This window comes from Arvicola amphibius, chromosome 11, assembly GCF_903992535.2.
Source record: "Arvicola amphibius chromosome 11, mArvAmp1.2, whole genome shotgun sequence".
In the NCBI taxonomy this organism is placed as follows: Eukaryota; Metazoa; Chordata; class Mammalia; order Rodentia; family Cricetidae; genus Arvicola; species Arvicola amphibius.
The window spans coordinates 121,154,809-121,177,534 of NC_052057.2; the positions used below are offsets into that span (position 1 = coordinate 121,154,809).

Sequence of the window (22,726 nt, forward strand, 5' to 3'; positions counted from 1 at the left end):
TAAGTAGCTTCTACTTTCCTTTCTTATCTCAGTTTCTGAGCCACGCTGACCTACCCCTTCTTTGGGATTCCCAAGTGTCCTGCGAATACATCAATCGCAGCAGTTTGGATAGTATACTGAAATTACCAGTTCCTAAACCTAATCCTATTTCTGACAATGGAAGACTTAAGGCATTGCCAATTTAAATTAAAATCTCATTGGATTCTAGATATTTATTCTTTTAAAAATATTCAGTCTCTTGCCAACCCTCAAATGGCTCCCTTAGAACCTCCATCTGGCGACAGATGGGGAAGGTGACTGAGCCCCACATTGGCGCACTGGACTGAGCTCCCAAGGTCCTGATGAGGAGCAGAAGGAGCGAGAACATGAGGGAGAAAGTCAGGAACGAGAGGGGTGCGTTCACTCATGGAGACGGTGGGACAGAACTAATGGGAGATCACCAACTCCAGTTGGAATGGGACTGATGGATCATGCGACCAAACCCGTCTCTCTGAATGTGGCCAACAGCGGGGGCTGACTGAGAAGCAAAGGACAATGGCTCTGGGCTCTGATTCTTCTGCATGGACGGGCTCTGTGGGAGCCTTCTCAGCTTGGTCGATCACCTTCCTGGACCTGGGGGGAGTTGGGAGGACCTTGGTCTTAGCATAGAGTGGGGAACCCTGATGGCTCCTTGGCCTTGAGAGGGAGGGAGGGGAGGTATGCGTGGAGGGGAGGGGAGGGAAGGGGGAGAAGGAAGGAAGGGAGGGGAGAGGAGGAGGGAAGGAGATGGAAATTTTTAAATATAAAAAAAATCAACCATGAAAAAAAAATGGCTCCCTTAATTAAGATATATACTTCCCTGCTCCCATATCCACTTCTCCATCCCAACTGTCCCATTTCCCCAAGTTCTCCCCGTCCTCCCCTTCTCGCTTCTCTCTCCCTATCTCCCCTAAAATATTCAACCACTTGAATAAAGTGAATTTAATTTTTTAATTTTTAAATAGTTTGCCTCAAGAAAAATGTCTGTTCATAGGTAAAGAGCTCCGGAGCATTGTCTCAGCAGACTGGCTTACTGCCTGGAACCAAGTCAGGGCTTTGCCTACAGCAAAATGTGATCGTTCAGGCAGTAGGCATCATGGCGCGTCTCCAGGCACGTGTGAGTCCATGCTCTTTCCTATTAGACTTGTTTAATTGTTACTGTGAAAAATAATATGACTGGTTAAGTAATCTTAAACAAGCAGTACATTTCTGCTGCTATATTCCTAAAGTCCTCATTATCTCATGCTTTCATTCCGGGGGGACACAAGCAGAATCTTCCTACTTCAAAAGAAGGGTCCACATGACCTCCTATACATCAACTCTCCAGAGCGTTCCTGTGCCTGACATTACCTGTAGCTCTCAAGGAGGAGTCATTTCAGGTTATAACTGCAGTAATTTCATCTCAGCATGCCAGTCTAATGCCCAGAAGACAAACAAAGCAAGTTTAGATTATACCAAAGATGGACAGATGGATTTCATTTATCTATTAATGATGGACTATATTTATCATGCCCTCTTTGTTTTGCATTCTATAAAGAGGATGCAATCTAAAATTAATACAGAAGAATTATTTGAAAGGTTCTGAAGGGTTTTAGAACATTTGCATTTTTAGGAAAGGCTATTTCAGAGTCAAACACTACAGAATGTACTCTCAACATGTCTCTGAGTGACTCATCCATACCCTCTCCACCTCATTTGCAGAGTCTGCTGATAGGAAATATTCCTTACTTGGTGTGTGTGTATCGATGGTGTGGAAGAGCTCATGTAGTTCTTCTCCACTGAGAACTCCATCTGCAAAATATGCTTTAAATTCCTCAAAGGAGAGTTTCCCGTCATCTGAAATAAGAACACATAGAAAAGAAGCAAATCACTTCAACCTCATGTGCTGGTCTACTCGTGGATTTCAAACTTAGTCCAAGTGTCCATTCTTGTTTATCTATGTATGGCAACATAATACACACATACATACACACGTACATATATACCAGATGCTATATGTGCACCAGAAAGGAAGGAAAGGAGAGACGGGGGAGGAAGGGAGGGAAGGAGGGAGGTGAAGGAGGGAGGGAAGTGAGGAGGGAGGGATGGGAGGAGGAGGGGAAGGGGTAAGGAAGGAAACATGAAAGGAAAAGAGCTTGAAGTATTAAAAAGAAAAAGATTGAACATTTCTTCACTGGACAAAGCACACCAATGAATGCATTGATGTATGTATTTCTTGTTTTGAGTCTTCTTGGTTGGTTTACTGCCATCACAAACATTTAACCTTTAAGGAGACATTTACCTAACCATAGATAATGACATTACACAACAGCATGAAGAGTCAAGCAGACATTTCACTTTCATGACACCAAGCCTACACGGACTCTAGCAGACCACAGGTTAAATACTAGATGCTTAACAAGTATGTTTTCGATTGGATATTTACAAAGGATATGAGTTACTACAATTTAACAAACTCTGTTCATTGCTGTACTCATTAAACGAGTGAGTGCTTTTAAAGCCAAACACATTTTTCTTATTTGGGACACAACAGCAAAACACAATCAGAGTTTAATAGAAGTTAAAATGTACAGGCATAAACATAAGTACTTCTGCACAGCTGGGAACAGAAAATTCAATAAGAGATGGACACACTTTAAATATATGAGAATTTGGGGTAATGGGTGCCTTTCACTTCTAAGAATGAGGGGCAGGGTTAGTAGTAGCATTTACACCCAACTTTGAATAAAATTTCTGGACAAGCATAGATGGAAAAACCCACATTACCAACATGCAAAATATCTATGCAGGGCACAGAAGCAACACCTCTGAAGGAATGAAGGGTACCCAAGAGAGGGGGAGCATCCTTCTTATGCAGTCATTCCTCAGATTTTTCAGAGAAGCTTCCAAATGACTCTAAGTGATGGAATAAGCCTTTGCGTTTATAACAGGAACTCAGAGCAGAGTAAGAAGTTGCCCAGAATCACAAATCTCCTTACTGAGAGGAACCAACAATACTTCAATGAACAAAATAGAGTCCTATCATTAAATAAAAAGTATGATTTCATAGGACCAGACCATCAAGATTATTTGGAGCACTTTCCCAACAGATGGCCCCAGACTGCCTGAAGTGTTATTTAAATGCTGGTTCCTGGGTGCTGTTCAAGCATCAGAATCTCCCAAAGAGCTCCGAGTGTAGGTCAGCAAGATGGATGGTTTGTAACCGCCTGGACAGCTTCCTCTCGTATCACACCCAGGAGGTATTACTCTAAAGGAAACAGCAGGCCGGAATTACTTAATTCTTCAGTAAAGACTTATTGGCTGGGGTATTTTTAAGATCCTAGTTCGTGAGACACAGATCCTTGAGACATTTTAATTTCATTTTGCTTTTTCATTTAACAGGCACAACATACCAAGCTTCTGCTTCACTCTTGCTAAGAGCAGAGCAGATGTGGTCATCCCATTGATAAGAATCTATGTCTGGATCAAGCTGACAAAGCATCCTTGACCTGAGTGACCTCCTGGGCCAGTCAGCCCCATGCAGCCCCAGAGCAGCTCAGTGAAGTGAGATCAGCGCACCAGCTTCCCTATTGTCCAATCCATGCTTATTTCTAAGTGAATTTAGCCCCATACAGCCTATTGTATAGCTGGATGTGCATCTTTTTATTTCGACAAAGAAATAAATAAGCCAGTAGAAGGAGAAACTGTTCATAAACTAGATCTAGAGCCAGCTGCAGAAGTTCACACCTGAAATGCTAGCACTCAGGAGGTTAAGGCAGGAGAACCTAGATCCCAATGCTACAAAGTAAGGTCTTGCCTGTAAGCAAAGAAACTAATTAGTCACAAAGATAAAAAAACACTGGAGTGAACATGCCATTTTCTCTGTTGTTGCTGTGCAGAAATATGACCTTGTAAACTGACTGTGGGATATTCCTATGGCGACCCTTTAATAGGTCTCGGGCAGGTTGAGTCAGGTGAACCAGTTCAATTAGAACTGGGGTTTCCTGTGCTTCCCATAGGTGAGGCCGGCCTCTGAGGTATGCTGCTTTAGAACTAGGGGGGAAAGATTTCAAGAAGTAATGCATGTTCCATAAAATAAAAGCTTTGGCTAGCAAGTGCCCTGATAAAAGAGAGAGAGATAGAGGGGGGGAAGAAAGAAAGAAAGAAAGAAAGAAAGAAAGAATAAATAAAGAAGAAAGAAGAATAAGAAAGAAAGAAAGAAAGAAAGAAAGAAAGAAAGAAAGAAGCTAAAACAAAAAATCTCCTGTTGGCAAAAAACATATAGAATAAGAGAATGTAAGCATTAAATTGCAGTTCTGGCTTGAAGAGTGGAAAGTATGTGTTGAAGGCTGTTTTTATCACATGCAGGAGGATTCTTGAAAGTCCTCATGACAGGCTGCCACACTGTAAAACAAGCAATTGCAAAGAATCCCTTTCGAGTAGTTCTAGACTAGTACTAAAATGTTAAACAAAAGCTTAATAGAAAAGGTGAAAAATCCCGTGTGATTCAGTATTAACAAGGCAATTATATTTTATTAATATATTTTATTTCAACTTCAGTATTCCTGCTGAAATCTTCTTTTGAAGTGGAGCGAAACAGTAAGAACTTGGCTCAGTTAGCTCGGCTCACGAAACAGGCGCCTCCAGAGGCCCCGTCCTCCAGTGACAAGGCTTCACTCTACCACCAGAGCACACGGGCTTCTCAGCTTTGCTTTTAGAATCATGTTCTTCATCTCAGCTTGTCCTGAACATTTTGACCTTATCGGCTTCATTTATTTTAATTTTTAATTGAATTTGTTCTTTGGCATCTTCACACGTGCATATAGTGAATTCTGATTTTTCTCATTCCTACTGTCTCCCATCTTTTCTCTTCCCTACCAAACTCCCTCTTCCTGGGTACTTTCTTTCCCACATTTATGTCTTCTCATTTTGCTCATGTCCCTCTGGGTTTTGCCAGGGCCCTCTGTGTAACTTTGGGATTGGAAATATCCAATGGAGTCTGGCGAGTACGGAAGACAGTGGCTATCAGTGGCCCACAATTCAGCAGTAAGGAGTACCGGCCCCTGAAGCCCCTCCCCAGTACATGACTGACAGCTAAGAATTGCCTTGTGCAGGCCCAGAGCAGGTGATCTCAACTGCTGGGAGTTAGGACCACACTGTGAGCGCTGGGTCTAGAGGATGGGATTTTGCTGCCTCCCGCTGTCTTTCGGCTCTCATGTTCTTTTCATCCCCTCTTCTGCCCAGTTCCAGGAGCCTTGCAAGAGTTAGAATAAATGGCATGCTTAGGGCCAAGCCCTATTTCTATTCTCAGCATCTTGGGCAGCCACAAGTCTATGCATTTCCTGCCGTTCCCTGCAAATAAAAGCTTCTCTTATTAGACTTGTGAGTAGCCTTGGTCTGGGAGTAGAAACAGACATTTTGAAGGCACACTGACACTTTGTCTGTATATCTGTCAGTAGTACTTTCCTTCACATGATCTATGAACTTCCAAGACATGGGCTTTCCTTATTTATGAACATGTCTCATACAGTCTATTTTGATCATACTTTCTCCTCCCCAACTCCTCTCAGATCCTCCCAATCCCTACCTACCCGCATGACTTCGCTCTCTCTCAAAAACCCAGAAAAAAGTGAAAATTAAAAACAAACAAAAAGACCAAACAATAACAAAAAGTTCACAAAAAGTAGAGGTTTTCATTGTTGTTGTTTGTTGGGTGTTGTTGTTGATGGTGTGTGTGTGTGTGTGTGTGTGTGTGTGTGTGTGTGTGTGTTGACCAACTGTTGGGGACCATCTCAGCGATACTGCATTGGAGAAAACTCATTTTGCCTCTGTCAGTGGACATCATTTGCAAATAGCTTCTTGGTTAGGGGTAGAACCCTATGTCTACTTCCCCCTTGGTGCTGGGACCCCATCTGACTCGGGTTCATGCTGTTCTTGTGTATGCTACCACAGTGCTGTGAGTTCATACCTGCAACCTTGTTCTGGAATACACTGATTCACTGGAGTCACCCATCAGGTCTGATAGTTACCGTCTTTGCCTCCTCTTCCCCACAGCTCCCTGAGTTGTGAGGGCAGGAGTGGAGCCATGTCCTTTAGAACTGAGATCTCCAGATTCCTTCACTCTCTGCACACTGTCCAGTTGTGGGTCTCCATGGTAATGCCCATCACTCGTAAGAACCTCCTCTGATGATAGACGAGCAATGCGCTGATCTATGGGAGTAGCACTATGCAATATGTAGATTTTGTTTTTTAACCTGGCTTGTAGTGTCAGGCATAGGATCCCTCTATGGAGCAAGGCTTGTATCTAAGTCAAGAGTAGCTGGTTACCCCTATGATAGTCGGCCACACTGCACATGTAAGCACATGTAAGCACATTTTGCCTGCCAGGATTGTGTTATAGTTTACAGAGTTCATTCCTTGGTAAGACTATTGATACTTTGTCTCCCCTAGAAGTCTGTATAGCACTTTCTGATATTTTGAAAGCTAGCCAGAAACTCAATTCTACATAATTTCCTCAATTCTTTACAACCATGATATGTGATATCTTCAACAACAAGATTTTATCATCTAGCTCTAGTGGTCAGCTAGGCAGAAAAAGCACAAACTTGTATTCTCAGGGCTCTGGGGGCTATCCTGACCAACAACTCCTATGGAGATGCCCCCCCCCCCCCCATCTAGCACTTGGATTCTTGTTTAGTATCTTGTTTCTAGAAGCAGCTTTACTTAGACATACCGGACATCTCTCTTCAATACACTGGGCATATGGCCTTTCTTTCCCACCCTTGATTTTGGTTAACTCTCTTATCCCTCATCTTCCTAGCCTACTCCCTGCTAAACCCTTGTATAGAGAAAGGATTCTGCCTTAGTCTATTGTTATTTTGGCCTCATATTTCAAATTCCAGCAACACTTTTATTGGAAGACAGTAGAGTGTTGCTTCTAAGAACATAGACCTTTTAAAAGAATGTTCCTGCTTTTACACATTATTACATTTAAACATAGTTTTGTGTCATTAAGTAGATAATACATTCTCACATCTAAGGAAGCAAAACAGAATAAAATGTATACACTGTGAATTCCCCATTCTCTATATTCTTCCTATTTAAAATATTTTTGTTTGATTTAAAAATTTTGTGTCTATAATTTCTTTGAGAAAAAATAAATATTCTTATATCTCTTCATTTCTATTATGAAAGAAATACCCCAAGTACATGACTTAATTTTAAGGAAAACATTATGATATTTGAATGTCACTGTTCAGTCCTTGTTTTGCAGATTTTTTTTAAATACAGAGAAAACTGAAGCGAATGTTAAAGTTAACCTTATATCTCACCTGCATTTCCAAGGTTTATCCTTGAGCACATTTACTTTTGCCCATAGCTTTTAATCCATTAGTTAATAACATCATTGCCTGGATAAATTGCTGTATTGAGAGAAAACAGTCCTAAAGGAAATCCTGAGTTCTAAACTTGTATTGCTACTTACTAGCAGAGCACCTTCATCCATTCATTGATCCAATATTTATCAAGATCCTACTGTGTGCTCAACACCGTGTTTTGTGCTAAGAACAAGCCCTATGGATCCCATGACAGGGGGTATAAGAAGGGAATAGCAGTCACTGTGTGACAAGGACAATCCCAGGGAGGAAGAGGGACGTGAGGGTATTTAGGAAGGAAACTACTGTGAGGAAGGGCCAAGGAACCTTTTCAAGTGACACTCCCATTAGACACAAATGGAAGCTAAAGCATAGTGAAAGGTCTCTACAGAGAAAGAATATTTTAGGCAGAGAAACTGCAAACAGAATAGCTAGCAAGCCAGGGAGGACATGGGCCAGGACCTGCTAAGAGAAACCAGAATGCTCAGTCAAAGAGGATCTACCTGAAGGGAAGAAAAAACAGAGTTAGATATAGGGAGGGGAAAGTAGGAGATGATGGGGCCAAAACAACACAACATGATCACCTGCCAACAACAATAGTTGACTATGTGGTACAAAAGGAACATCTTGGAAGGATTGCCGAGTCTCACCGAAAGGAATGGTTATGCTTTGCAGGGGTTCCGAGAAGATAAGAGAACTCCAAATAATATTGAATTAATATTTAGACATATCAGACATTCCAAGGACAAGGAGAGAGTTTAAGATGGTTGTTTGACTCACTCCCTTGCTCACACCTAGCTAACATTCCTATGCAGCCTAGGACCATCTTCCCAGGGAATGGTGCTGCCCACAGTGAGAGGGGCCCTCATAAAGCAATTAGCATCCCAAATAATATCCATACACATACCCACAGGCTGATCAGATCAAGGCAATCCCTTAATTAATACTCCCTTCTCAGGTGACTCTAGCCACTTAAAGTTAAGTAGAACAGGACTGATGTGGGAAGGACCAGTCCACTGTGGGTGGCACCATCCCTAAGCAGGTAGGCCTGGGCTATACGAGAAGGTAGCAGAGACCAAGAAAGGAAGTGAGCTAGTCAGATGTATTCCTCCATGGTTTTTCCTCCATGGTTCTGACTTTCCTCAAAGACAGACTATAACCTGGAAGTGTGAGAAAAAAATCAACTCTTTCCTTCCCAAGTTGCTTTTGGTGTTTATCATAGTAACAGAAAGCAAATTAGGAAAGCTACTAAATATTTAGACACTTACCAGGAAATGGATCTGTTATATAAGAATATTTTCATTGTGCTGGGAATATTAAAAAAATAAACTGAGAGAATGAGTCCATATTACTGAAAAAATTAAGAAGACTTTTAATGTCACTTCTGTTGAGAACTAACAATAACATTTTATGTGGGATTAGAAGTTAAAGAAACCAAATACACCCCCAGTCGCTGAGGCTTTCAGATAATGACAGATAAAGCATCTGTTAGAGGAACATTTAACTATTCATAGACGACATAGATTCGAAATTAACAGCATAAAGCATACTCCATTTATCAACAGATTTCACAAGTGAAAAATAAATTTCATACAGCCATAAGAGAGGAGAGTTCAACTCCCAGTTGGCTTGCTTCCCTTTCCCCTCCTCCTCACTGGCATCCCTAGTTGATCATCTCTGCTTTTTTTTTCCAAGAGAAGTAAAGCTGTCCGTTCGGGTTCAATAGAAGCCATTCTCTTAGATCAATAGTCCTCTTTCACTAGACTGTAGCTTTATACATCCCCCTCCCTCCCTCCCTCCCTCCCTCCCTCCCTCCCTCCCTCCCTCCCTCCCTCCCTTCCTCCTTCCCTCTCTCCCTCTCTCTCTCCCTCTCTCTCTCTCTCTCTCTCTCTCTCTCTCTCTCATCTTCCTCTCCTCTCTCTCTCTCTCCTCTCTCTACTCGCTCTCTCTCTCTTCTCTCTCTCTCTCTTTGTCTGTCATCTGTCTCTCTCCCCCCTCGGTGGTGGTGTGGTGGCACATGTTGGACATGTGACTAGCTGGTCAATCAGAGAAAACTTCCAGATTTTTACAGAATCATCCTGGGGGAAAGTCCTCTCCTTTTTGTCCTACTGAGCTTGTGGCACATGGTTCAGGAGCTAGCTTGCCACTGCTCGTAAGAAAGCCTGCCTACCAGAAGACCAGCCAGAGGAAACCCACAACTGTGAAGCAGAGATAAAGATACAGAATAGTTTCTGAAGACTTGGATACGGCTGAGCCTGAGGTCATACCAGCTCCTGGTGTTTCCATGTTAAAAACTGGCAATTTCTCAACTTTAGTGAAACTATTTTTTTAACTGAATTGGTCCTAACTGAATATCCATTCTTGTTTTCCTAACCTCTTCCCTTCTTAAGGGAATTAATGCAGAACAATTATTACGTAAGCCTTCTTAGGCCACTCTGTGCCTGAGGACCTTTCTTCTCTGAGGTTTTCCACAGCCACAGGCTGATTAGTCACTTGGTTCTGGATGTCTCTGCATCATTGAAGACAAAGTTCTTCAGTCTCTTGCAGGCTTATGACTCACTCACCGATGAGACACTGAGTTCCCATGGGGCACATCAACCCTCAGTCAGTCCTTCTCACATCATTAAAGCTTTATTATTGATTAGCTCCATTTTCTCAAATCCATGCAGAAAATGAAAGAGAAATCCATTGCACTGCACAGATACATAGTGTGCCCTATGAATATGAAGTCTAGCAGGAGTTCCGTGTTGGTACAATCCACCTTTCATGGTGAATCTACAGCTAAAGAATTGTATCTTTAGGAACTACCTACAGGGAATTAATGAAGGAAGCTGAGATATTTTGACTATTCAAAATATTAAGCACCATTCGTGGGGATTTACCTTTCTTATTCTTCCCAATTACTGCAAATTTTCTATCCTTACTTAAAAGCAGGGAAATAAGCTCAGGGAGATTAATTCTCCAACAACATCAGAGCCCCATAAATGAATCCTAAAATTTATATATCCTTTCCTCTTTGTATCCTCAAACACTAGGATGCTTTCTGTCACACAAAGGATGGATCAAAATATCTGGTGTATATGAAAATGAAAAAATAGAAAACCCAAGGTTAGCGTCTGACCCCTGTGGTTCCAGATCTCCACTATACCATGCATCTTCAAACATGATCATAGGATAATTCCACATTTCCTGTCTTTTGTTCTCAAATTGCTTTGAGTATCTCAGTATTGTTTTTTTTATTATAGAAGATCAATATTTCTTCTCTGAACAGAGCAACACTCTGCAGAGCTCTACCGGATAAGGTGCCCTAGTTAGGTGCTAAGCCCCTTAATTAGAAGAGACTCTAGATACATGTTCTGTTTACAACCTCTATGTTCTTGAGTTTTGTCTTAATTTACTTGAGGATAAGACTGGAACAATGATGTCATCCTCTCTCTGGAATCTCGGTAAGACTCTTCAGCATGTGGTAGGAAGAAATGTTTTACTAAGTTAGTTAGTCTTATTAGTACAACAATGCTGTGGGACAATGGTCTTGTACCCTGTAAAGATTTGTCACTTGTATTGCTTTAATAAAATGCTGACTGGCCAGCAGCTGGGCAGGAAGTGTAGGTGGGGCAACCAGAGCAGGAGAATTCTGGGAAGAGGAAAGGCTCAGTCTGCAGTCGCCACCTAGACATAGAGGATACAAGATGAGAATGCTTTGCTGATAAAGGTAGCAAGCCACGTGGCTAACACAGACTTTATGAATTATGGACTAATATAAGATGTAATAATTAGTTAATGAGAAAGCCTGAGCTAACAGGCCAACCAGTTTATAATTAATATAGACCTCTGTGTATTTTTTTGGGACTGAATGGCTGTAGGGCTGGGTGGGACAGAAACCTCTGACAACATGACAATTTCATTTCATGCATAAACTAATATCCTCAAGATTATATAAAACTTGGTAATTTGGAGATTGTCATATTTAATAGGTTTATAAAACCATTCACATGTGATGTAGAATGTCATAAGAAACACGGAAACATCACAGACATTTGTAGCAACTTACATTAATGTTGTTAATGTAATTTTGTTAAGGCCCCTAATGGGCTGGGCCTCCTCCATCAACCACTAATTAAGAAAATGCCCTACAGCTGGATCTTATGGAGGCATTTTTCTCAATGGATGTTCCCTCCTTTCACATGACTCTAGCTTGTATCCAGTTGACATAAAACTAGCCAGCATATTCTCCCAAATAGAATTCAGAGATGACTGAATGGGAAGGTCAACTTTATTGGAAACCCATGGCTTGGAAGTCGTTTCAAGCAGACAGAGCTCTGCTTATTCATATACAGAGAGATGGGTGGTCTGGAGTTGAGTGTCCTACAGACACAGATGGAGGTAGTGGGTAGGCAACGCCCTGTGGAAGAGCAGGAAGATTACTCCATGGGAGCCCCCACTAAAGGCTTCCATCATGACATTCCTTACAATTCATATCTAACTCAAATTTACTTCTACCTCAAAAACATGAACCTTAACTATGCAATCGGCTGTCTGTCACCCCAGACCTCTGCCTAGGGATCAAATGACTGGAGAAGCCAATTGAAGTTGTTGTCTCGTTGGCCACGCCTTTCCAGCAACAAAAGCCTATGCCCATGGGTCAGGTGTAACGTCCAAGGGGAGTGGACATTATGGGCCAAGCCTGAGTAAAATCCAGAGTCTATTTGCTGAAACCATGATAAAATATAAAGATCTAATTAACAATGTAAAGGAGGAATACATACAACCCCACCAGGTTTTTTGTTTGTTTGTCTGTTTTTTCTAGGCTTGTCTAGCAATATCTCAGGGACACCACTTGGTAAATACTTTCCCCAAACCTGTGAGTTTGACAAGGGGGTACCTCACTGGAAAAGCGTCCTCCGAGGATGCACACTGTCATCAAATGTCCTGTATCTTGGCCAGCTGCTAAATGTTATATGGTCTCTTATGTAGACCCTCCTCTGAGTTGCTCAAACTGCTGCCCTTTCCACCTCAACTCTTGGCCAGATTGAAAGCAGTAAGGGCGGTCTGTGTCCCAACTCGCTAGCAGCAGTTAGGATGGCTTCTGGGGAGCATGCCGGTGAGGGACTAAGTTATATTCTCTGATAGGCAAACAGACAGGGAGAGTGGACGTAACTAGGTAATAAAGGCAGTGAATTTACAAGATGGCTGACTTCTTTCCCAACCTTCTAAGCCTAGGATTTAAAGCAAAGGGCTGTGGGCTTCAACTCCTGCCAGGAAGCCCCCTGCCTGAGGACTGGCTCAGCAAGTTCAAGGCTGGATCCTGTTTCAACTGGCATGTTTACATAACAGTAGGGAGTCATCCTTTCTTTCACCAAAAGTAGCCAACCCTAAATTAGGGAAGAACCACCCCTCAGAGACTTTAAAACTCCAGACCTCAAGGAGAAGTTGAGCACAGCTCCCTAAATGTTTCCTGACCTGGCATCGGCTTTGCAGAAAGTCTTTTCTATCCTTTTTTTCTGTTTACCTGATGTATGTGTGTGTCTCCTCAGTCTTAATAAATTCTTTCTTTACTGGCAAAACAAAAAACAAAACAAAATAGAACAAAACAAAAATCTTTTATTTTAACTAAACTCTGCTCTGTTTCCTGCTCTCTCTCTCTCTCTCTCTCTCTCTCTCTGTGTGTGTGTGTGTGTGTGTGTGTGTGTGTGTGTGTGTGTGTGTATGTGTGTGTGTAAGAGAGAGAGGGGCAGGGAGAGAGAAAGAGAAAGCGAGAGAGATTGACTTGAATTTAGTGCTTTTATAGGGTGGCACACAAGATCAATATACACTAGTAGTACATGAATGAATGAATGAATGAATGAATGAATGAATGCATGCATGTAAAAAGAAGAGATGGAGGCCTGAGACTAGCACTTAAAAGCTCCACTCTGACCCTAGCCACACTTAGTTCTCATCAGCTTCAATAACCGTTTTTAACCGTATGGGCTGTGTAGAACCACATTGTGGGATGGTATCATTATATTTAAAGAAGTATACTGATCACAGGACACTTTGGTATCATTTAAGAAATTGCATGGCAACCTGGTGGTGGTGCACACTTTTAATCCCAACACTTAGGAGGCAGAGGCAGGAATATCTTAGCTAGTTTGAGGCCAGCCTGGTCTACAGAGCAAGTTCCAGGACAGTCAGGGCTATCACACAGAGAAACCCTGTCTCAAAAAGCAAAAATTAAAATAAAATAAAATTTGCATGGCATACATTTTTAATGAAAAGTTTTACACATATGAAATATCCCATATTCCTTTAATTCTTTCAAAAGCTACAAATAAAGGTCAATTCAATTTCTTTAGTTTCAATATGTTACAGCAACAGTAACACAAAATCTGAAAGATTGCTTTTTTATGTGTGAAGCACCAATGCCAAGCATGCAGAACTTAAACTAGGGTTGATGTAAGGTCATCTTGGACAGACCCTCTGGGTGCTGTGCTGGTAACTGTCCCCATCAGAGGAAGAGGGGGTAAGCTGTTGAGGGGGACAGGCTCACGACTAAGATTAGGGATTAGGATGAAGACTAACATTTGACAACATTTACTAAGGACTTTCTGAGGGACAGCCACCATCCTGACAAGCTTCTATGCATTATCTCAGTCCTTCATGGGCATGGAGCAGAGCCACAACCTTCGCTTCATTTTATGGATAAAGAAGCTAAGCAAACTATCCAGGTCACATAAGAGAGTGGAACAAAGATTGGAATTCAGTTCATTTGACTGCAGGTCATGAACTTAACACCATGACACCTTCCTCTGGGCTCTAGAAGGAAGAGAGCCAATAGCTAACATAAATTTCACGTGCATATAAGGTTGCGTTCAGGTTTGAGGTAAATGCTATGCCCAGTGCACTCCAGGGTCTGATGTCATAGCCAGGCCTGACTTCTGAGCATTTAGTGGCCATTTATTGAGTTCGGAAGTTTGAATCTAGATTCCCTTCTGTGATACCCATTAAGCCCTGCTCTGTAAAAATCAGAACTTCCGGGATTTTCTACTTCTGCAAGAAAAGTAACACATTTGTGAGTGTGAAACTGCTTTACATATCAGAAAGAAAGTACTAACAAAATACAAAATGTGTTTTCTCTTGTTTTGTTAAAAAGAAGTCATTAGAGTCAGAATCTGTACTAGAGTTCTTCTTATACTCTCTGGAAGGTGAGCCGCTCCTAACAGGGTCCTTCTTAGGGCACAGACTAAATGATTCATTGCTAATAGATGTGGCTTTGGCTTCCAGGGTGGCAGGTGTCTAGCTGACTTTCCATCAAACCTAAGAAAAATCGTGGGCACAGGGCTACTTGAGAGTTCTTCTTCAAATTATCTTACTCTGTTTCACATCCATTTTAAGAAACGAGTAAGAAATTATGAAATAAATATCAATCTTATACCAATTATATCAATTTCTGGGCATACATCTCAATCTCTCCATTTTATTTGGGGCCACATCCTTGATTACAAGTAGGAAGGGTTTGCGGGCTCCTTAGGGTTGAAGGATAACTGTCTGGGAAGCTCACACCTTTCCGAAGACATAGACCTCTCTCAGGTTCTGAGGGCGGTATGTGAACACCTACCTCTCTGTAAAGAAGCCCTACCTACTGAACCCTTATTTAAGTCTCTACCTAGCTTATTTTCATGAGAGGATGAAATGAACCAAGCTTTGGAGGATAAACTTGAAAGGCTATTTTTAAATCAATTTCCATACAATTAATTCCATATTCACTGACTACAACCCAATGTAGTCATCAGAACATACAAGTAGTATGTGAACTGTTGCCCAGGATTTCCTTAGCTAATGCTGTTTTCTGGAGACTTGCTAGCCATACATTCATACATTTTTCAGCTTTCCTATAAAATACTTAACACATTAAATAAATGTAATGATCATGTATTGCAAAAACAGACCACCAGACCTTTGTAGATTGGTGTTACGACTACAACTAAGAGTCATGTATTTGCACACTAGGATATATACAAACACATATGTGTATAGACCAGAAGAAGTCAATTTAGAGTAAGATAAGTTTTTTTGTTTTTTGTTTTTTTTTTTTAGAAAAGTCTTGATTTACTATGCTGGTTCTGCTATTAGCATAAGATGCAACTCAGAGACAGTTACCTAACCCTTCTAGCTTCATTTGGTCCATTAAAAATGAAACGATGGCTACAAAGATGAGCTACTATTACCTAGATTGTAATTAATGCTGCACTACTGGGGGAGAATTGTCATCAATAATAACAGCATGCTGACAAAGCCGTGGACCTTGCATGAAACAGTACCGAGACAGGCAAAATGAGCTGACTGGTCAAAGAGTGGCAAGTCTATCACGGAGGTCACCTATCACTTTCTGATTGCATGTGATGCCTGCGTGACATGAGGGGTTTCACACACGGTACTATAGATATGATTGGTAGCCACAGCTGGGGCGGTGAGTACAGACCTTGGTAAGGAAGCTACTGTTGCCGTTTTGCTGGATGGACATGATATTTCTATCAAATCACCTTCTAAACAACAATGTTAGACACGCAGAAGAGTTTTGCCATCAACTGTGGTCAAGGAAGCATCTTTGTTTTTTGTCAGCAGTGACTGAATAGCTCAAAGTACGGAGAATAGATGACTTTTGAAACCCACTCCTAAGTGAGACATTTATATTATGCTCCTCCTCCACTTTGCTCCTCCCCAAGGCTCAGGGAACATTCGTGAAAAAGTGGAAAGAAAAAAGAATGAGAAGAATTAGAGTAAGATGGGGGGGGGGGACAATGTGAAACTCTGACTTTTGAGAGTTGCATGTCTACTCTGCTCTTGATCTCACAGCTGGTGTGGTGATACCCACAAGGTCTGCACAAGATTGGACCTGCCAATACCTTGCTGTGGAACTGGGAAGGGCGGGGCTTTGCATTTCCTTGAGAATGTGTAGGCAGTTAATAATTGATGGAGGAAAAACATTTTCTTCATGAATGCTCCTGTGAGCAATCCTAATGAAACTCATTATGTCACCAAAGTAAAGAAAAAGGCGCAAAAGAAGAAGAGGGGGAAACTGGGAAGAGAGAGAGAAAAGGGTGAGCGAGGGAGGCGAGGTTGTGTGTGTGTGTGAATAGGAAATTCACTATGAAATATAATGCAATCCATTACCATGTACACATAATATGCAATAATAAAAGTGAAATGCTTCAAAAGTATAATCTTATTTAATTCTCAAGGCAGCTTGTTGAGACAATGCTGTCACTCACCCATTTCACAGATGAGAAGACACAGGGAGCGTGAACGGCTTGTTCAATATTGTGCGGCTAGAGTAGGAGGCAAGACACTGAATCTCTATTTCTCAAACTCTCGTTTTCCTATGGTGGACTCCCAGACTGATTCAAGACAATGTATATGAAGAACACAGGGTTGGTCCTAGGCCATAATAGTCAACCAGACATTTTAGTCACTATTAATAACTGGTAAAAATGGCTACAAGCAGGGTGAATCTTGATTAAATAAATCCACAGGATTCCATTTCTTCTTCTTCAGGCTCCAAGGTCAAATTGTTGATGACGCCCTTCTCACAGCTCTTCATAAGTTAATTGAGCACCTATGTAAGGCAGGCACTTTGCTCAGACTCTCGGACCTCAGACAGCTCTGCCCTCACAGAGTAGAATAACTAAAAGCCAGAGAACGACAGGGATGTTCAGCCGGAGGCAAGCATCACACCGGGCCACAAACACTATTTATCTACCCTATTAGCTGACAGGCACAGTTGTGGATCTGAGCAAGTGTGTGTCCATAAAAGAGGAACTGGATGTCGCCCCTCACCACTAGGAGCCTTTTCGCTTTGCCTTTTACTAAGCAAAAGAAAATCTCTTGGCCCAGACACAGAGCAGTAAACACCGTATGATCGTAGTTATATGTAGAATCTGAAAAATGTCAAACCCATAAAAACAGAGAGTAGAGTGGCAGTTGCCAGCTGCTGGATGTAGGAGAAATGGGGCGACATTCTTAGAAGGATACAAACTTCCCCTCATAAAACCAGCAAGTTCTGGAGACCTGCTGTGTGACGAATGTGTTAATCAATTTGGGCATACAGCCAAACATCATGTTAAATACCATTAATACACACAATCAACTATTTTGTCGATTAAATATCCTTAAGTAAAAATTACATGTAAAATATGTTATATAAGATTGAAAAATGTCCATTTTCATTCCTGCCGTGGGCGAGGAAGCTCCTCCAGAGTTCTGCATTTCCGAGCCCTGGTGCCTCCCCTAAGCAACACTACTTTCAAGTCTCTCTCTCTGCTTAGAATCCTAGCCTGTGATTTAGAAACAATAACCAGACCAAAAACCCTCTCTCCAAGACACCATCGTTACAGCTAATCCCTAATCGTTTACTATCTCCCATTTACCCAGCAACTTCACTTTTATGTCAGAAGGCGTCCAAATGCTAATCCTGTCCTCTGGCAGCTGACTCATTCTGCTTATTGCTTCTCATTCCTTTCGTTATCTCAGCACCAATTAAGCTGTCCACAAGGGTCTCCATCACATGAGAGTCTGTTACCAAGAGAGTAGATACACAGAATAGCTGCTGATTTGCAACGAGGGATCTTATGATACAGAAAGATGGCTATTTTGTTATCTTCTTATTTACACCAGACCCCCCCCCCCCTTTACTTTTCTTTTTCAATTCAGCGTGACTGGTAAAGAGCCTTATGTTTCCTCCCCACCAAGTCCTGCTACAGGAGACAATATTGCAATGTCACCAGTTGCTTCATATTGCCAAAGCATCGCGACACAACAGAGCTCACAACTTGAGTTGCTACTGTGTGTGAGGCACTACCCCAGAGGTTTTACGTTGTCTCATGTGCTATTGACAGTGATGCTTGGCATCCATGGAGTCATGAGATAGGATAACTGTCTGTGATTTAGGCCCAGAACTGCTAGACTCCAAGCATGCCCCAACTTTATATCAAGAGTCAGGGTGAACAATAAGGTAGAGAGAAGGCAGAGAGGGGTGGACAGATGAAAGCAGTGTATCCTGAGAAGAGTACCTTCACTAGTAACTTATTATTAAACAAATACCAACTAGCGTAAAGGTGCGTGTTTGGCATAGTGTTGATGCAGAAGACAGAGCTTTGCCCTAGAGAAGCAAGTTTGGCTAAGCAAACTGAAATCTCGATCAACTTAGCACTCCACTACAATGATCTATATATGCAGAAAAGTTAGGAACTCAGAGAGAGGGTGGGTGGGGTCCTGCAGTATAGGGAAGAGTTAGGAACTCAGAGAGAGGGTGGGTGGGGTCCCTGAAGTATAGAGAAGACTTAGATATGAGGCCTAAGGCCAAATGCAAGATGTGGACATTCTCAAGACCCCTAGAGTGGAAGGTAATAACCATGGTTACTCAGGACTGTGCCGTGGAGGTGGGAGAAAGGAGAAACTCCCAGGAAACTGTATATTTTAGAGGACTGCAGGATGAACGCAGGCAAAGACTGTGAGAGGTAAGAGCAGGGAAAAGGAGGTTTGATCACGGGTAGAGGCAGACACGAGAAAGGAGTAGGGAACAGAAAGAAATCGTGTTGGGCGGGAGGGGCTTGTGGGAATAAAGGATGGGTGGAACAGGTGACTTCTCTGTGTACCATAAAATATGGGGTCACCATCAGCCTCTAAATTCATTCATGGGAACTGATTTGTCGGATGGTTCATGTCATGAATATGGGTTTTACCATGACTGTGGAGTATGATAGTTTTGATAGAGAGAGTAGAAAGATGGATACAAAGGTAAATTTATCAGGCCTTACCAGAATCTGGAAATCCAAGAAAAAAAAGGCACAACCTGAGAGAGAAGGGGCTTCAGGTGAGAGGGGCCAGGCAGGTCGATGCCGAAATACACAGCAGCTGCATAGACGAGTGTGCTACCCGATCCCGACACCACTGGGGCTGGGTACTAAGCAGAGGGTTAAAGGTCAAGTATGAGAGTCTCCTCGCTTCCATGTTCAAAAGTAATGAGATCACACACGTGAATAAGGATGCCGTGAACTGGCGATATACCAGTCGCTGCAACATCGCTTGAAAGCGACTCGGGGTGCTTTTCCAGAGCTCCCTGGATGGACCATTAGGTGCCGAGGACCAAGGTGCACAGTGTCAGAAAAGCTCTTCTGGGTCTGGATGCTTAAGGGAGAACTAGATCACATGTTTTAATGGCCAGGTCTGTTGGCGCTCTTCTCTTGGAGATAAGAAGTGAGATTCCCAGAAAGCGAAGGAAGCCTTTGTACCCTGAAACCTTCAAGCCACTCTTACCAGTAGTGTACTCCAGTGAAGTACTTCCCTAGAACAAACGTAACACGCGCCGCTTCTGTGGAAGGGGACTTCTAGTGAAATCAAGGAGTAACATCTACCTATGAGCTCATAGTTGGGCTTAGCAGAGCCGCCTCTAGATTTTTCAGGGCAGACTTTTATATTTGGTTTGCCATCTCTTCCTTCTCTGTCTCTGAGGATGAGAGTTTCCCATGCCTCAGATACAAGAGTAAGCCATACAGTTTCCAGGCAGCCCCTCCCACAGTGCCCTTGGAACGCCTTAGGCCACCGTGAGATTAGTGCGCCTAGATGCTGGTCCCAAACGGATTTATGTTCAAGGCACTTTCTAGCTTAGAACTCTTAAGACACAACAGACAAAATACACAGCTCAATGCACTCAGTCAATCGAAGCTATTATTGCTTTATTTTTTTTCCCAAGCATTACAGGGGGAAAAAAAAATCACAGCCCATATATATGACAGGACTCCTTACTGCAAAAGCATAAATTCCATCTTGCTGTCAAATTTGAATTCACCTGCCTCTTCTCATGAGTATCTGGAGCCATAACTTGGTGAAAATGATAACTATTGATGAATTATATTTTTTGGTCAATTTCAAGGACTTTCAACATCTTTGTTCTTTATAAGATAGTCTAAAATATAATGAATTAATAAATAGAAATTGTATAAATTTGGTCTTACCATTTTTGTCTGCTCTCCTCAGTATCTGAAAAGAAAAGAAGAAAACATTTATCATTTTTTTCCCTGTGCTGGGGCTCTAACTCAGTGTTAAAGTACTTGCATATGTAGGCCCTAGGTTCAATCCCCAGGATTGGCAGGGGGAAGAAAGAACATCTTTGGTTCCTAAATATTGCAATGCATGCTATATTCACACACAATTAATCTATCACTAAGCAAATGAAACTCTAGTTAAATGAATGTTTTCCAACTGAGCTCTTCATTTTTAAATATTCTCCTACCTGGAAGCAGTTCAAATGTCCATCCGTACGTAAAATGATGAACCAAAATGTATGATCAGCACAAAAAAGAGCTAGTAGGCAATTTAAAAAGAATCCGCTATCAAAAATATCTTGCATATAAAAATTTGGATAAATCTTAAAGTAATTATGTTGAATAGAAAACTGAGACACAAAAAAATGCCTGGGTATATAAGTCCAGTTTTTAAATGAATAATATTACTTAGTGACATAAAGTAGACCAAAAGCTGTCTAACAGTAGTCAAGGCCGAGAGGTATGGATTATAAAAGTCTGTAAGAAAACCATTGAGGATACAAATTTTAAATTATCTCAAATATTGTTTCATTGTAGAGAGCAGGAGTGCTCTCAGATAAGCACTAGAGAAACCAGAATGTTAATCACAGAAGGTTGATTCCTCAATAAAGGAAATATCTACCTGTTTTCCACCCAGAAGGTTGGGAATGGATGCCGTTAATGACCTGGTGACCTTTTCTGTCTGTAGAGCCAGACCTCACCCAAATCCCCAGATTGTTTATCCCAGGCTCTCTTTTCCCTAGACCTGTATATTTAGCTTTGTTTCTCAGTCAAGCGAACCCATAGTTAGGGGAGATATCACCTGTTCTTCACAGGCTGCTCACCTCTAATGCTATGTCTGTCAGAGACCACACCAGATCCTAAGCCCTTAGGCTATAGGTCTTCGTGGTAGAGGTCACAAGGGCTTTGCAAAAGAGTTTTGATGTAGTCACGTCTTAAGCTTTATTGTGTACATGGAACTGGAATATTGTTACCAGGAAACGTTTATCCAAAATTGCACTGCACTTAAATATCTCTAAATAAACTGCCCTAATGAACTCTGGAAGTTCAAACCAGCTTGGCTAAGTCACGCGGAACCGAGTTTTCATTCTTGCCTCTCTGCAGAACATTTTGCTGCCAATCTTGATGCTCACAGGGACTCACTCACACATTTCATTTGTTAAAGCTCAACACATTTATATCTTAAATGTATACACTTTAATGTCAGTTAATTGTTATCTCAATAAGATGGGAAATAGAAACAGAAAAGAAAAGTAACAAATGGTTGGCAAATAGGAGCCCCACATATCTATACTCTGTCTCACTTGGATATAGTGATAGCGTTATCTTATACCCTCTCTAAAGTGTTTTGATGCACTGCAGTTGCTTGGCCATCTGGTATCCAGTACTCAAGGGTAAAGATTTGTAATTATTTCCTGGGAAACTAGTCTTTCCTCTACTCTTTGTTTCTGTGTTTAAGGGCTGGGTAGAGTGTGCAGGCCTGAATATCTTTCTGCCAATGCCATTTGATGGGTGTGGAGCACCTTAGGGCTAAACAATAGTCCATGCACGGGCAGTTAGGAGAAAGACACTCTTTAATTGCTTTTGGATTTAGACCTGGAAAGATATAAGCGAGGTGCTGCCCTTGGACAGTGTGTCATCAAATATACTGTGGGTTGAACTGTCTTCTCCTGAAAACAGGTGTTGAAGTCCTAGCTTCTTAGTGCCTGTGGATGTGACCTTATTTGGAATCGGGTCCTTCATGGGGTATGGGCCCTGATGGATGACCTTATAAAGAGTCAGAGATTCAGAGACACAGACGTGGAAGAGGGCTCATGACAGCGAGATCCTGGAATTCTAGATGATGGGAGCCCACAGCTTCCATCAAAAGCTAACAGTGTGGCACAGGAGATCTATACTCTGCAGCTGTGGGAGGAGCCACTTCCTACTGCACCTTCTCTATACCCTATTGGGCCTCACAACTCTGAGGTCTTAGGAGTTCTTACGTGTGAGCCGCCCCATCTGTGGGAGTTGCTATGGCCCCCTTTTGAAATGAATATAATTTATAACTTGAAATGAATCAACACTCCAGAAAGTTGTGTTGTGAGGTTCAGAAAAACCAATGGCACTCTCTGTGCCCCTGGCTAGACCCTAAGGAGACAATCCCAGCTGTTTATTGTAAGAGATCAACACACTATTATACATTCAAACCCTAAACAGGTGTTGTTTCCCTCTGTTAGGAGCAATTAAATGAGCCCCATGTGATGTAGGTACCTGCAGAAAACCAACGGGAAG

At 41.9% G+C, this 22,726-nt stretch overlaps 1 protein-coding gene across 1 annotated transcript in view; it reads right to left on the reverse strand.

Annotated features, from left to right (window-relative positions):
* Nucleotides 1-22,726, reverse strand: part of Necab1 (N-terminal EF-hand calcium binding protein 1) — a 139,738-nt gene that overhangs the window by 111,573 nt on the left and 5,439 nt on the right. Inside the window, exons 2-3 of the mRNA XM_038347951.1 lie at nucleotides 20,363-20,387; nucleotides 1,747-1,854 (exon numbers count right to left, since the gene is read on the reverse strand). Coding sequence (XP_038203879.1) covers nucleotides 1,747-1,854; nucleotides 20,363-20,387 — 133 coding nt within the window. The remainder of the gene's footprint in view (nucleotides 1-1,746; nucleotides 1,855-20,362; nucleotides 20,388-22,726) is intronic.